General features: G+C 34.2%; 1 protein-coding gene across 1 annotated transcript in view; it reads left to right on the top strand.

Annotated features, from left to right (window-relative positions):
- The window catches only part of nav2a (neuron navigator 2a), a 262,461-nt gene that overhangs the window by 115,486 nt on the left and 131,561 nt on the right, over nt 1-15,414 (top strand). The window contains exon 6 of the mRNA XM_062033389.1: nt 8,408-8,541. Coding sequence (XP_061889373.1) covers nt 8,408-8,541 — 134 coding nt within the window. The remainder of the gene's footprint in view (nt 1-8,407; nt 8,542-15,414) is intronic.

Below are 15,414 nucleotides of genomic sequence, written 5' to 3'. Positions count from 1 at the left end.
TGGTCGTAAGTTTATAATACTAACAAATACACTTGTAAGCGTGTAAGCATATTAGCTCATGCTAATGACGCTAGCCTGATTACTTTACAGTACCACGTACAAATATGCATGAAAACACTCCTACAGACATCACACGTGGGTCGATTTAGTAAGTATGAATAGTTTTAGTTATATTATAAAACTTACAAATGGTTGCTTGGAGTGATGAATGAAGAATCCGTACAAATAGAAACTTTATGGATGGCTAGAAGATGAAACGGCGCTTCCACTTCCGGTTGAAAGCTATAAACAAAAGGAAATACTCTCGGAGTCCCTATAGTTTGGAATTCACGGTACTTTCCGTTTGAACACGTTCTGTGTACACTTCTGTTAAAATGTAAAAATCCCTTTTTCTTCTGTTATTTGGATACTTTACATTGGTTTTGGCTGATACTACAAATTTGGGTATGGATCCAATACCAAGTATTTACAGAGTCATACATCGGTCATAATTAAAGTTCTCCTGTACGTTCTCCTGTGTCATAGGACGTATTTTGCGATAATAAAACAATATCGATGTAATCATTGCAGTATCAACTATGTGTGGCTCTTTTGCTTGATATCGTTATAGTCAATGTTTGTATAGAGCCACCCATTTGTTTACATTCAGGATCACAAGCTTGCTGCTAGCGGTAAGCATGTTTAGCTCCTCCTTGTCCTTCATGGATGATACTTTTAAGAAACGTACTTTTATTTTTTCGCCATGGAGGCGAGCATTAGTGATTTAAAAGGAGCTAAAACACTGCGGAGGGATGTTAGCCGCGAACTAGCTATGTTTTAAAGCGCCACTTGCTTGTAGCGCCACCTTTGGCATTAGCTTCGAAGCCATAAATTCGTCCATTCTCCCGCTTCTGTCTCCACACTGCTTCTGCTTGTAAGTGCTCTGTGTGTGTATGTGTTTTTACGGAGTCCCTAAAGGGACATGGGGGAAAAAATTTTTTTTATAATTTTGTATTTTTTTATCTTTTTTTAGACATGTATCTTGTGCGCACGAGAAACTTTCTCGAACGCACAAGATACATGTCTAAAAAAGAAAAATTATAATTTTTTATTTTTTTTTTACTTTATAAAAAGTTTCTCGTGCGCACGAGATACATGTCTAAAAAGCATAAAAAAATAAAATAAAATTATTAAAAAAATGTTTTCCCCCATGTCCCTTTAGGGGCTCCGTAATTTTTCATGTTCATGAAAAAAAAAAAAAAAAGTACAGGTATTTTCCAAAGGCAGTTTTGTGCCTTTTTACTTTCATCATCTACCCATCGATCTTCCTGCTCACACTTCACCATCTGACCTCTCCTCCTCTTCCGCACATCTTTGTTTCTCTTCTCCTCTAGGATCGGCTCTCAGAGTAAACTGCTCAAGTTTTCCCTCGGTCAAAAAAAGTCCTCTAGGTCAGCGTCTGCGCCATTTTTGCTTCTGTGTCCTTCCTCACCTTCTCCTGTCCTTCCCACACCTCCTGTCCTGGAACATGGATGTAGTCATTGCCCCCAATCAAGGACAGGGTTTCATATTCTATACCCCCCCCCCCCCCCCAGTCTGTGGTTAGGGGCAATGTCTACCAGGACCACTATCTAATATGCATGATAGGAGTGAAACCTCAGGGCTACGTTTTGGGACTCCTCTGACTGTCTGGCAACACGGCTGCTAAATGGGCTGTGGAGGACCTTTAGATAACCCTTGAATTAGTGTATGTGTGTGTGTGTGTGCATATGGGGGGTTTCACAAGCTCCCCCCCCCCCCAACCCCACCACCCTATAATACCGCATCAATTATTAACTGAGAGAGTCTGTGCCTGGAATGTGCATCATCGCCATGCCTCATTCAAAGTCTAATTTTGCGTTTTTTTTGCAAATGTTCCCGCATGCTCAGCTTTGATATGCCATTGTTTGTTTTTTTGGTTACTTTTGTGGTTTTTGTTCTGCATGCTGCCCAGTGAGTGCCCAAATCACACTCAGTTTGCCTTGCACCTGTCCCCCCAAGGAGCCACTCTGCAAAGCGGTGCAACCACCCCACCTTCTGGTGCACATGTGTAACTACAAGACTTAAAGAAGTGACAGGATGTTGCCATTGTTGCTGTGTGTGTTTAAATTAGTGCTGTCCAATTGTTTCATCAGATTAATCACCTTTGAATTTGGATTAATCATGATTAATCACAGGTTAATAGTAGCTTGCATAATTTAAATAACTGACACATACAATTTTATCGTCAGGAGCATTTTTAAAAACTATTTACTTAAATGCACGCCGTTTGTTCATGGTTTATGGCAGGGGTCCCCAAACGTTTCGACTCGGGGGCCGCATTGGGTTAAAGCAATTGCTGTATATATATATATATAAATATATATATATATATATATATATATATATATATATATATATATATATATATATATATATATATATATATATATATATATATATATATATATATATATACACACACACAAGCGGTAGAACATGGATGGATGTGTATATATATATATATATATATATATATATATATATATATATATATATATATATATATATATATATATATATATATATCTCGAGGAATATACATATATATATATATATATATATATATATATATATATATATATATATATATATATATATATATATATATATATATATATATCGAGGAATATACATATATATATATATATATATATATATATATATATATATATATATATATATATATATATATATATATACATATATATATAAATATATATGTATATGTATGTATATATATATATGTATATATATATATATATATATATATATATATATATATATATATATATATATATATATATATATATATATATATATATATATATATATATATATATATATATATACATATATATATATATATATATATATGTATATTCCTCGCGCACTAATTATTGATGGGAAAATGCATTTTTAGACAATATGATTTGCCTGAGCGGCTAGGAGACACCGAGAGTAACACATGGTAGAAAATGGATTATAAAGGACAGATTTTTTAAAATAATAATAAAAAAAATAAAATTAAAATAAAATATATATAATTTTTATTTTTTATTTTTTTTAACTTGGGACTTCCCGCAGGCCGTAGTTTGGGGACCCCTGGTTTATGGTTTGAGTTTATTTCGAACATGCATACTATTACAACAAGATACATCACCATGTCCAATTTATCTTTTCAACATGTTCGAAAAAGAGTAGAAAGAAGCAGACCTTATTTAATCCAACCCCTTTTACAATACATATCAATTGCTCACACGTTTGTTCACAACATACCCAATAAAATAAAATGAATAATAATAATTATGTAAAAAATTATCAATAATAATAATGATTACAATTAAATAGTACTTTAATTATAATTGTAATTTATTTGCTTAAAACTTGGTAAAAGTTTTGTCTAAAATCCCATCTAGGTGTATTTTAAAGGGAAATATAAATCGGAATAAATTGCGTAATTAATCTGTGTATATGCGTGATTAATGCCATTTTTTGTGGTTAATCACATGAGTTAACTCGTTATTTTTGACGACCTTAATTTAAATGCATTTAGATTTACATATTTACATTTGCACAATGATCATTTTTGCATACATGTTCGTCTACACGTTTTCCCGTTGTCTTCATTTGTGGCATATTTTCATTGTTTGTGTGCTCAAATGCAACGGCAGCATATTTGTTTTGTTGTTATGTTTTGAGTTAGTTTTTTCTGGAAAATTGTTTAGGCCATTCATAACAGATTTAATGATAAAGCGAGGGATGTTCCGATTAGAGTCTCATGCTACCGATCATCCACGAGTGAGCTCGGCCGATATCAATACCGATACCAATCACATGTATTAACAACGCATCTATTTCTTGTGTTGATAAAATAGTGATGTGCGATACCGCTGATTTTCAATACCGAGTCAAATTTAGGCTGATATTACTAATGTGTCTGCTCAAATGTAAAAAGTTGTGTATTTCAAATAATAACATGTCTCATAGCATAAATAATAAAAGACAGGGTTGTTTATTGATGTGTTTCAAACTCTGAAATATTGAGGTAGTGGCATGAATAACAATATAGTCACGCTCATATAACACAACAAAATCATACAAAGTACACAAAAAGGCTGTTTTAAACCTTAAAAAAGGAACTGAGTAAAATATTAAAAGCATTAAAATGAATGTATGTTTAAGAACTACCTTCAGCATTAAAACTAATTCACAATTCAGTTACATTTTAACGTGAAAATAATGTAAATAACACTTAACAAAAGCATCCAACACTGACAAGTTTAGGTTTTTTTTACACTGTGTTCCTGTTAATGATACACAGTATGTCAAATAACTAAAGTAGCAATATTTTGACTTTAGAATCACTCATTTAAAGCAGCAGGAGCTTAGCAGTTAGCTTAGCTAATAGTAGCTTGTATAGCTTAGCAAATAAAATCATCCTCCAGTGATAATAATACTTGTTAATGATACTTTAGATCAGGGGTCACCAACCTTTTTGAAACCAAGAGCTACTTCTTGGGTACTGATTAATGTGAAGGGCTACCAGTTTGATACACACTTAAATAAATTGCCAGAAACAGCCAATTTGCTCAATTTACCTTTAACTCTATGTTATTATTAATAATTAATGATATTTACACTTAATTGAATGGTTTAAAAGAGGAGAAAACACGAAAAAAAAATGACAATTAAATTTTGAAACATAGTTTATCTTCAATTTCGACTCTTTAAAATTCAAAATTCAACCGAAAAAAAGGAGAGAAAACAAGCTAATTCGAATATTTTTGAAAAAATTAAAAAAATAATTTATGGAACGTCATTACTAATTTTTCCTGATTAAGATTAATTTTAGGATTTTGATGACATGTTTAAATCCAATCCACACTTTGTTAGAATATATAACAAATTGGACCAAGCTATATTTCTAACAAAGACAAATCATTATTTCTTCTAGATTTTCCAGAACAAAAATTTTAAAAGAAATTCAAAAGGCTTTGAAATAAGATTTAAATTTGATTCTACAGATTTTCTAGATTTGCCTGAATATTTTTTTTGAATTTTAATCATAATAAGTTTGAAGAAATATTTCACAAATATTCTTCTTCGAAAAAACAGAAGCTAAAATGAAGAATTAAATAAAAATGTATTGATTATTCTTTACAATAAAAACAATAAATTTACTTGAACATTGATTTAAATATTCAGGAAAGAAGAGGAAGGAATTTAAAAGGTAAAAAGGTATATGTGTTTAAAAATCCTAAAATCATTTTTAAGGTTGTATTTTTTCTCTAAAATTGTCTTTCTGAAAGTTATAGGAAGCAAAGTAAAAAAAATTATGAATTTATTTAAACAAGTGAAGACCAAGTCTTTAAAATATTTTCTTGGATTTTCAAATTCTATTTGAGTTTTGTCCCTCTTTGAATTAAAAATGTCGGGCAAAGCGAGACCAGCTTGCTAGTAAATAAATACAATTTAAAAAATAGAGGCAGCTCACTGGTAAGTGCTGCTATTTGAGCTATTTTTAGAACAGGCCAGCGGGCTACTCATCTGGTCCTTACGGGCTACCTGATGCCCGCGGGCACCGCGTTGGTGACCCCTGCTTTAGATACTAATAAATGTATATTTTTTTGCCATAGTGGAGGTGATTATTATTAGCTAAGGGCAGGGGTGTCAAACTCAATTTATATCGGGGGCCACATGGAGAAAAATCTACTCCCAAGTGGGCTGGACTGGTAAAATCACGGCACGATAACTTAAAAATAAAGACAACTGTAGATCGTTATTTTTGTTTAAAAATAGAACAAGCACATTCTGAAATTGTACAAATATTAATGTTGTTGTTGGTTTTTTTTACACTTACATGTTGCGGTTAATAGTATTCTATCTTTATTTGTCGTTATTTATACTTTCTGAATAAATGATGTGATAATGTTCATCAGTCAACTCATTGCTGTTCATTTTCAATCTATCAAGATCAAAATCAAATTACAGTATGTTATTTACGTAGTTAAATCATTTTTCTCGACTGGTGCACTAACATCATGTGGGTTATTTTTTTTTTACATATGTAGCTTCATCTACAAAAATACAAAGAATTGCTATTGCGACATCTAGTGGACACATTCAGAACAGCAGTTTATTTCATTCAAATATTCTGGCTCATTTTTATACTTAGCAAACTCATCCCGCGGGCTGGATAAAACCTGTTCCTGGCTTAGGGTATTGGCGCCACACTTTGTATGGAGACACATAATTAGCTGCTAGCCACTTGTCAGCCGGGAGACTAAATATAGATTGTGTCAGCCTGATTGGATATTATTAGGCATTTATGGCAATGGCGATCACATGCTTTTTTTACTAAAATCGGCCGATACTGATGGATCGGCACATCCCTAGATAAACCTTGCAGGCAGGCAGGATCTTTTTTATCCGGAAATGAGAGTTTTATTCAAATTCTTAAAATGCTTATCAGCATCCGCCTGGCATTCGGAGAATGATAACGATGCCGGCGGTGAATTAGCATTTCATTAAAATTCCTGTGGGCTCAAAACCGAGAGACACCTTTGGATATAAATGTGTGGAAGAGAAATAGATCGATATTCAGCCTCTTGTTTATTCTTATTTGTCAGGAAGAAGCAGGTGCTTAGACTATGAGCTCGGTAACATAAATATTAATGAAGTACTATAGAGACCAAGTGAAGAAACAACCTGAATTAATAATGTTTTCAACTCTTTGCAAACTACAGTACAGGCCAAAAGTTTGGACACACCTTCTCGTTCCAATGTGTTTTCTTTATTTTCATGACTATTTACATTGTAGATTGTCACTGAAGGCATCAAAACTATGACACTTGTGAAGTGAAAACCCTTTCAGGTGACTACCTCTTGAAGCTCATCCAGAGAATGCCAAGAGTGTGCAAAGCATTAATCAGAGCAAACTGCAAAGGGTGGCTATTTTGAAGAAACTAGAATATAAACATGTTTTCAGTTATTTCACCTTTTTTTTGTTAAGTACATAACTCCACATGTGTTCATTCATAGTTTTGATGCCTTCAGTGACAATCTACAATGTAAATAGTCATGAAAATAAGGAAAACGCATTGAATGAGGAGAAGGTGTGTCCAAACCTTTGGCCTGAACTGTACATCTACATCAACAATACGATTTGCCTGAGTGGCTGGACAGGACAGATAAAAAAAAAATTGAATTTTAATTTGTTTTAATCGATAAAGAATCGTTACAAATAAGAATCGATCTGAAAATCGACACCTTACCGACCTGATCGGACCTGATACATTCGAAAGAGAAGGAGATGATACGGTATTATCTGCTCACAGACGTTGCCTGGTGGTTGTTTGAGCACACTGCAGCTAGTCCCACACTGCAAAAAGTCAGTGTTCAAAAACAAAAAAAAAACAAAAAAAATTAGGGGTATTTTATTTGAACTAAGCAAAATTATCTGCCAATAGAACAAGAAAATTCGGCTTGTCAAGACTTTCCAAAACAAGTAAAATTAACTAACCTCAATGAACCCAAAAATACCTTAAAATAAGTATATCCTCACTAATAACAAGTGCACTTTTCTTGGTAGAAAAAAAGAGACCTTTTGCTCAATATGTTGAAAAATATTCTTAAATTAAATAAATGCTAGTGCCATTATCTTGACATAATGATATGCGCTCGGCATCATGATTTTTTTTTTCATGCATGAAGTAAGAAATTATTACTTTAAAAAAGTAGTTTTATACTTGTGAGTGTTGATGACACAGCTTTGCATCAGTTGATATTCTAGTTTCAAGCATGTTTTACTCAATATAGGTCATCAAATCTCAGCAACAAGCTGTAATATCTTACTGAGATCATTTAGGACCAAAACCCTTAAAACAAGTAAAACACTCTAACATCAAATCTGCTTAGTGAGAAGAATTATCTTATCAAACAGAAAATAAGCAAATATCACCCTTATTTGAGATATTTAATCCGACTTAGATTTCAGTTTTTGCAGCGCACTTCTTAATACTTCAGTCACACGCAGGATTCTCACAAGAATGAGGCAAAAATACAACCTTGCCCACTGTGCTTAATGCTTTTTTTCATACATTGTCAACGGATGCAGGAAAACAGACATGTGCCACAAAGAAGTGTCACATGATGCAACTCCTATTGTTATTATTATTTTTATTATTCATATTATTAGAAAGAATGTGGCAAGTATTGCAAAACATAGCTGCGACTTCTGTCATGTTTTCGCAACGCCACAATTCTACACAAATTGCAGGTTTTTTTTCCCCCCTGGTAATTAATTTCTCCTATATGCTTCTTCCTGCACTCTTGCGGCCCCTGTCAGGCTCCCCGGCCCCACAACGAGGGTGTCCACTGCAGGCGGGGACATCGCTCCAAGAGGCCCGGTGGCCGGCGCCGGCAACAGACGCAGCCAGGCCTTTAGTGACAAGACCAAAGCCAACTCGCAGCTGAACAAAGGTATGCATTAGTGCTTTTTTTTTTTTTTTTGTCCTGTCCAGCTTCTCAGCCAAATCATATTGTTGATGTAGATGCCCATATCGGCTGTACAAATTTACTTTACAAAAAATAAGTGTGCGATACTTCTCTTGTTGCCTTATCTGTATTTGACTTTATTAAATGAATTTATATTATTATTTGGTGCATTAGTGTCAGGTTCAAACCCCGATGACATCTATTAAACAGGCAAGAAGCAAGGAATTAAACAGAGACAGGATTCAATTTAGCTCAATGAGGAGAAACGTCTGGGCTGTACTCTTTGTACAGTCTTCCGCCACACTCTGACAAGAGACATATACGCCTCCTCTTTTATTTGGACTTTCCCTGATTACATGGCAACAGCTGTTTCTAAGGGAGAAGGGGTCGTAAACAGCCGTCGCCCTCGGGTCAAGACAAGATCTTCCTGTGGATCACAAAAGATCAGAAAAACCGAACCCCTCCTGCCTCCTCCCATTGTACACAGTGGAGTTTTACAAGCCTTTTGCTTGGTAGGATCAAAGACAGCTTTTGTCCTCTCGCCGGGAACTCATGGAAACACAAAGTTTTGTGATAACTTCGATACAATTATTCTGACAATTAGTGCTTCTTGACGACGTTCTTACATGTAAAGAAGCAAGCCGCATTTCTACCAACACCGCCCTTTTGTCTCAAATCCATAATGTGTGGGTGCGTGGGTATAACACCGAATTCTAAACCCAACGTCACTACGCCATACACACACACTCGATATGTTTACTTGCACTAAGAAACTCATTATCGCATGGATTTGGTCAAACCACCTTGGCTTTTTAGATATGGGGTTCATTTAAGTAGATAAATCCCCGTTATTAATGATTTTTTTTTTAAAATGTTGATAAAAGTATCAAAAAATTCAACATAAAGTGGCCATAATTTGAAGTTAAATAATCATATACCGTATTTTCCGCACTATAAGGCGTACTTAAATTATTTTTTTTTCCCTCAAAACCCGACAGTGCGCCTTATAACCCGGTGCGCCTAATGTACGGACGGAATCATTCTGGTTTTGCTTACCGACCTCGAAGCAATTTTATTTGGTACATGGTGTAATGACAAGTGTGACCAGTAAATGGCAGTCCAACATAAGAGATACATGTAGACTGCAATATGATGGCAATATAAGTCAAGTAAACAACACCAACATTTTATATGTTCCATTGAAAATACAGAACATTACACACGGCGCTCAAAAATCTATCAAAATGTTGGTAAGTTATATTTATTTGTTTTAAATCTATCCTGTACAGCCACTCAGGCAAATAATATTGTTGATTGTACAGATTTAGAAAAGAAAAGTGCTCTCTTGTTGTAATTGACTTTATTAAATGTTTGGGTATAATTTTCTTAAACAAAACAAGTTTTCTTTGAAGTTGTATATACATTTACCAGAGCTGTTATCTATTTTATGGAGGGATGTAGTTCATCATAGAACTGGCACCCAATGTTATTCAAAAAGTATTGTTTTTGAATCAAGAATTGATTCCGAATCGAATCGTTACCCCAAGAATCGAATCAAATCGAATGGTTTGAATCAAATCGAATACATATACTGTATACACATATGCTATATATATATATACATATATATATATATATATACATATATATATATATATATATATATATATATATATATATATATATATATATATATATATATATATATATATATATATATATATATATATATATATATATATATATATATATATATATATATATATATATATATGCGATATATGTGTATATATGTATATATATATATGTATATATATATATATATATATATATATATATATATATATATATATATATATATATATATATATATACATATATATGTATGTATTAGGGCTGCAACTAACGATTAATTTGATAATCGATTAATCTGTCGATTATTACTTCGATTAATACTCGGATAAAAGAGACAAACTACATTTCTATCCTATCCAGTATTTTATTGGGGAAAAAAACAGCGTACTGGCACCAAACTTATTTTGATTATTGTTTCTCAGCTGTTTGTAAATGTTGCAGTTTATAAATAAAGGTTTATTTAAAAAAAATAAAAAAATAAAAATAAAAAAAATAAATTTTAAATAAAAAAAAATTAAAAAAACTCTGCGCATAGCATAGATCCAACGAATCAATTACTAAATTAATCTGCAACGATTTTAATAATCGATTTTAATCGATTTAATCGATTAGTTGTTGCAACCCTAGTATATATATATATATATATATATATATATATATATATATATATATATATATATATATATATATATATATATATATATATATATATATATATATATATATATATATATATATATGTTTATATGTATATATATATATATATATGTATATATATGTATATATATATATATATATATATATATATATATATATATATATATATATATATATATATATATATATATATATATATATATATATATATATATATATATATATATATATATATATATATCCAGTATGTGTGTATGTACAGTATATATATGTATATATATATATATATATATATATATATATATATATATATATATATATATATATATATATATATATATATATATATATATATATATATATATATATATATATATATATATATATATATATATATATATATATATATATATATACTTACGAGTTTGCTGCTGCATGCCCAGCGAGTTGGTTTGCAGTATATTTACTTGGACCACTGTTTAAATAACTTGTGTCCCCACTCAGTAGGGCAAGGCTTGATATAGACTCTGTTAGTGTTAACAGTCTAAACTCATTATCCTGTGTTAGACACACGGTGCTTGGGACTGGAGGGCCGTGAAAGTTAAAGATAGTGTGTGTTTGTGTGAGACGTAGACCAACAGTTTTATAGGTTTAAAGTGGAATAGCTGTGGGGCTTTTCTTTTTCACTTTCCGGGAAAAGTCGGTGTGTTTTTGTAGATGTGAAATGGACGCAAAAATGCACCCAAAGATGCTGCTTGATATTTGTTTTTATGTCAAATTGTTCAGCCACCACCCAGGGCTGCCCTTCATATACACAGATGTGCATAGCGGGGACTTTAATTATTAGAGAGTTCCGGTTGGACGTTTTTTCACGGAACACATTTCCGACGTTGTTGTTGCACTAGTGAGCCAAGGATTAAGAGATGCTGCTCCGTTGTGAATTTAAAGGCCTACTGAAACCCACTACTACCGACCACGCAGTCTGATAGTTTATATATCAATGATGAAATCTTAACATTGCAACACATGCCAATACGGCCGGGTTAACTTATAAAGTGCAATTTTAAATTTCCCGCTAAACTTCCGGTTGAAAACGTCTAAGTATGATGACGTATGCGCGTGACGTCAGTAGTTAAACGGAAGTATTCGGACACCATTGAATCCAATACAAAAAAGCTCTGTTTTCATCTCAAAATTCCACAGTATTCTGGACATCTGTGTTGGTGAATCTTTTGCAATTTGTTTAATGAACAATGAAGACTGCAAGGAAGAAAGCTGTAGGTGGGATCTGTGAATTAGCGGCTGGCTGCAGCAACACAACCAGGAGGACTTTGACTTGGATAGCAGACGCGCTATCCAACGCTAGCCGCCGACTGCATGGATGATCGGGTGAAGTCCTTCGTCCTTCCGTCGATCGCTGGAACGCAGGTGAGCACGGGTGTTGATGAGCAGATGAGGGCTGGCTGGCGTAGGTGGAGCGCTAATGTTTTTATCATAGCTCTGTGAGGTCCTGTTGCTAAGTTAGCTTCAATGGCGTTGTTAGCAACAGCATTGTTAAGCTTCGCCAAGCTGGAAAGCATTAACCGTGTATTTACATGTCCATGGTTTAATAGTATTGTTGATTTTCTGTCCATCCTTCCAGTCAGGGGTTTATTTCTTTTGTTTCTATCTGCATTTAAGCACAATGCTATCACGTTAGCTCCGTAGCTAAAGTGCTTCACCAATGTATTGTCGTGGAGATAAAAGTCACTGTGAATGTCCATTTCGCGTTCTCGACTCTCATTTTCAAGAGGATATAGTATCCGAGGTGGTTTAAAATACAAATCCGTGATCCACAATAGAAAAAGGAGAAAGTGTGGAATCCAATGAGCCAGCTTGTACCTAAGTTACGGTCAGAGCGAAAAAAGATACGTCCTGCACTGCACTCTAATCCTTCACTCTCACTTTCCTCATCCACGAATCTTTCATCCTGGCTCAAATTAATGGGGTAATCGTTGCTTTCTCGGTCCGAATCGCTCTTGCTGCTGGTGTAAACAATGGGGAAATGTGAGGAGCCCTTTAGCCTGTGACGTCACGCTACTTCCGGTACAGGCAAGGCTTTTTTTATCAGCGACCAAAAGTTGCGAACTTTATCGTCGATGTTCTCTACTAAATCCTTTCAGCAAAAATATGGCAATATCGCAAAATGATCAAGTATGACACATAGAATGGATCTGCTATCCCCGTTTAAATAAACAAATTTCATTTCAGTAGGCCTTTAAGTAAAGTCTGAACGTCATTAAAACAGTTAGCTCCATCTTTTGACACTTCTTCCACTCCCGTCCTTGCACGCTACACCGCTACAACAAAGATGACGGGGAGAAGACGCTGTCAAAGGTGAGCCACATAAATAAGACCGCCCACAAAACGGCGCATCCGGAAACGACTGTCAGAAAGCGGCTTGAAGATGATCTGTAAAACATCATCTATGCAACATTTTGACCAAAGAACCACCATTACATGTTATGTAGACCACAAGGAAGTGTTTTACATTTAGAAAAAAATCACAATATGACACTTGTAATGCGCCTTATAATCCGGTGCGCCCTTATATGAAAAAAGACCTGAATAGACCCGATCATTGGTAGTGCACCTTATAATCCGGTGCGCCCTATGGTCCAGGAAAATACGGTACATTTTTCCGGCATTCCCAATCAGTACAGTGTCAATGCAGGTAGCGAGTGGGCCATGCTCTCATTCACCCATCATGAATAAAGACTAAAATAACATCCCACAACCAAATAAGAAAAAGATAATAAGAAAAAGCTAAGAATAATAATAATAATAATAATAAGATAATAATAATATAAGATAATAAGATATAATAATAAGTAATAATATAATATAATAATATATATAAATATATATATATATATATAATATATATATATATATATATATATATATATATATATATATATATATATATATATATATATATATATATATATAAATATATAATAATATAATATAATAATAATAAGATAATAATAATAAGAAGAAGAAAAAGCTAAGAAAAAAATAAAAAATGCTGCTCTCTTAAGGCAACCATGCTTGATTGGCAGCGGTATGAGAGTAACCGGTTGCACAAATTCCCCCCTCCATCCCACCCCCACCGCCCCTTTGACTCGCTGCCAAACCCCTCCTCCTCACCACTGCACACCACTCCTCTCAAAGCCTGAGGATGTCTGGTCATGCTTTGGTATTCCGCTGCCCATCCTCTCCCTGCTCTCCTCGGACATCTTTGCTGCACTCATGAGGTTTCTCCACTTGCACAAAAAAGTAAGTTTTTTTGTTTTTTATTTGTTTTAATTTTTTTGATGGAAGTTAGGGAGACAGATGTTTTGTCCGTTGGCAGCAGGTCGAGTCAGTTTTACTGGTTTGTTGAATGTTTGCAGCGCTGTGTAGGAATCCTGATGCCACTGTTGATATGCTCCATGTTTACATCTGCTGGTCAGGGTTTCACACCTGCGGCTCGTATCTGACACCGGAATAGAAAACAAGTGAAAGTGACCTGGATCTCCTCCTCCTCCTCTCCTGCATGAACACAAAGTGACCGAGCCTGTGTTGTGTTTGCATAGGTGCACACATTTAACGTGCATTTGTGCATGCATGTGCTTTAATTTGTCAGGCTTTACTTCCCTTTGCAGAAGGAAAAAAAAAAAATTAATGATGGGCTGTAACGTCACTGTTTGAGTTTATTCATGTGGAGAAACTCTTCAAAGTTTTTTGGGTTTTTTTTCCCCCTCCGTCTTCACACAAAGGCCGCCTGTCCCTCTCACTTTTTGGGGCACAATTACCGAGCAGGGAAAGGGGGGTCAGCGGGGGCTGTCAGTATCTGACATGATGACGAGTAAGCAAACACCTGCAGGCTCACAGCTTTTGTTTGGGTTGACTTTGGGTTTTCAAGTTGGATTATTTGATCAGTTGTTGGGGATTGATGACTGAGTTTTAATCCTATCAGCATATTTTGGACAACTCTATGCTTCCAATTGTTCAAAATCTCCCCACCATAGTATCGTTTTTTTTCAGGACCATAGGGCGCACCGGATTATAAGGCGCACTGCTGATGAATGGTCTATTTTTGATATTTTTTCATATATATGGATTGTAGGGCGCATCAAAGGAGTCATATTTTTATTTTATTTTTCTAAATTGAAACACTTCCTTGTGGTCTACATCAGTGTTTTTCAACCTTGTTTGAGCCAAGGCACATTTTTTTCATTGAAAAAATCCCAAGGCACACCACTAGCAGAAAACATTAAAAAAATGCAACTCAGCAGCCGATATCGACAGTAAAAAGTCGTTCTCGCAAGTAATGGATATACATTCAAACCATAACCACCCATGCATCACTATAGCTCGTTTTAAAGTAGGTGTACTGTCACCACCTGTCACAGCACGCCGTGATTTATTTTTGAGTTTTTTGCTGTTTTCCCGTGTGTAGTGTTTTAGTTCTTGTCTTGCGCTCCTATTTCGGCGTTGATTGTCATGTCATGCACGGATGTACTTTGTGGACGCCGTCTA

The sequence above is a fragment of the Entelurus aequoreus genome, linkage group LG02 (assembly GCF_033978785.1).
Source record: "Entelurus aequoreus isolate RoL-2023_Sb linkage group LG02, RoL_Eaeq_v1.1, whole genome shotgun sequence".
Taxonomy (NCBI): Eukaryota; Metazoa; Chordata; class Actinopteri; order Syngnathiformes; family Syngnathidae; genus Entelurus; species Entelurus aequoreus.
This window is presented reverse-complemented; position numbering and strand designations above follow the sequence as displayed.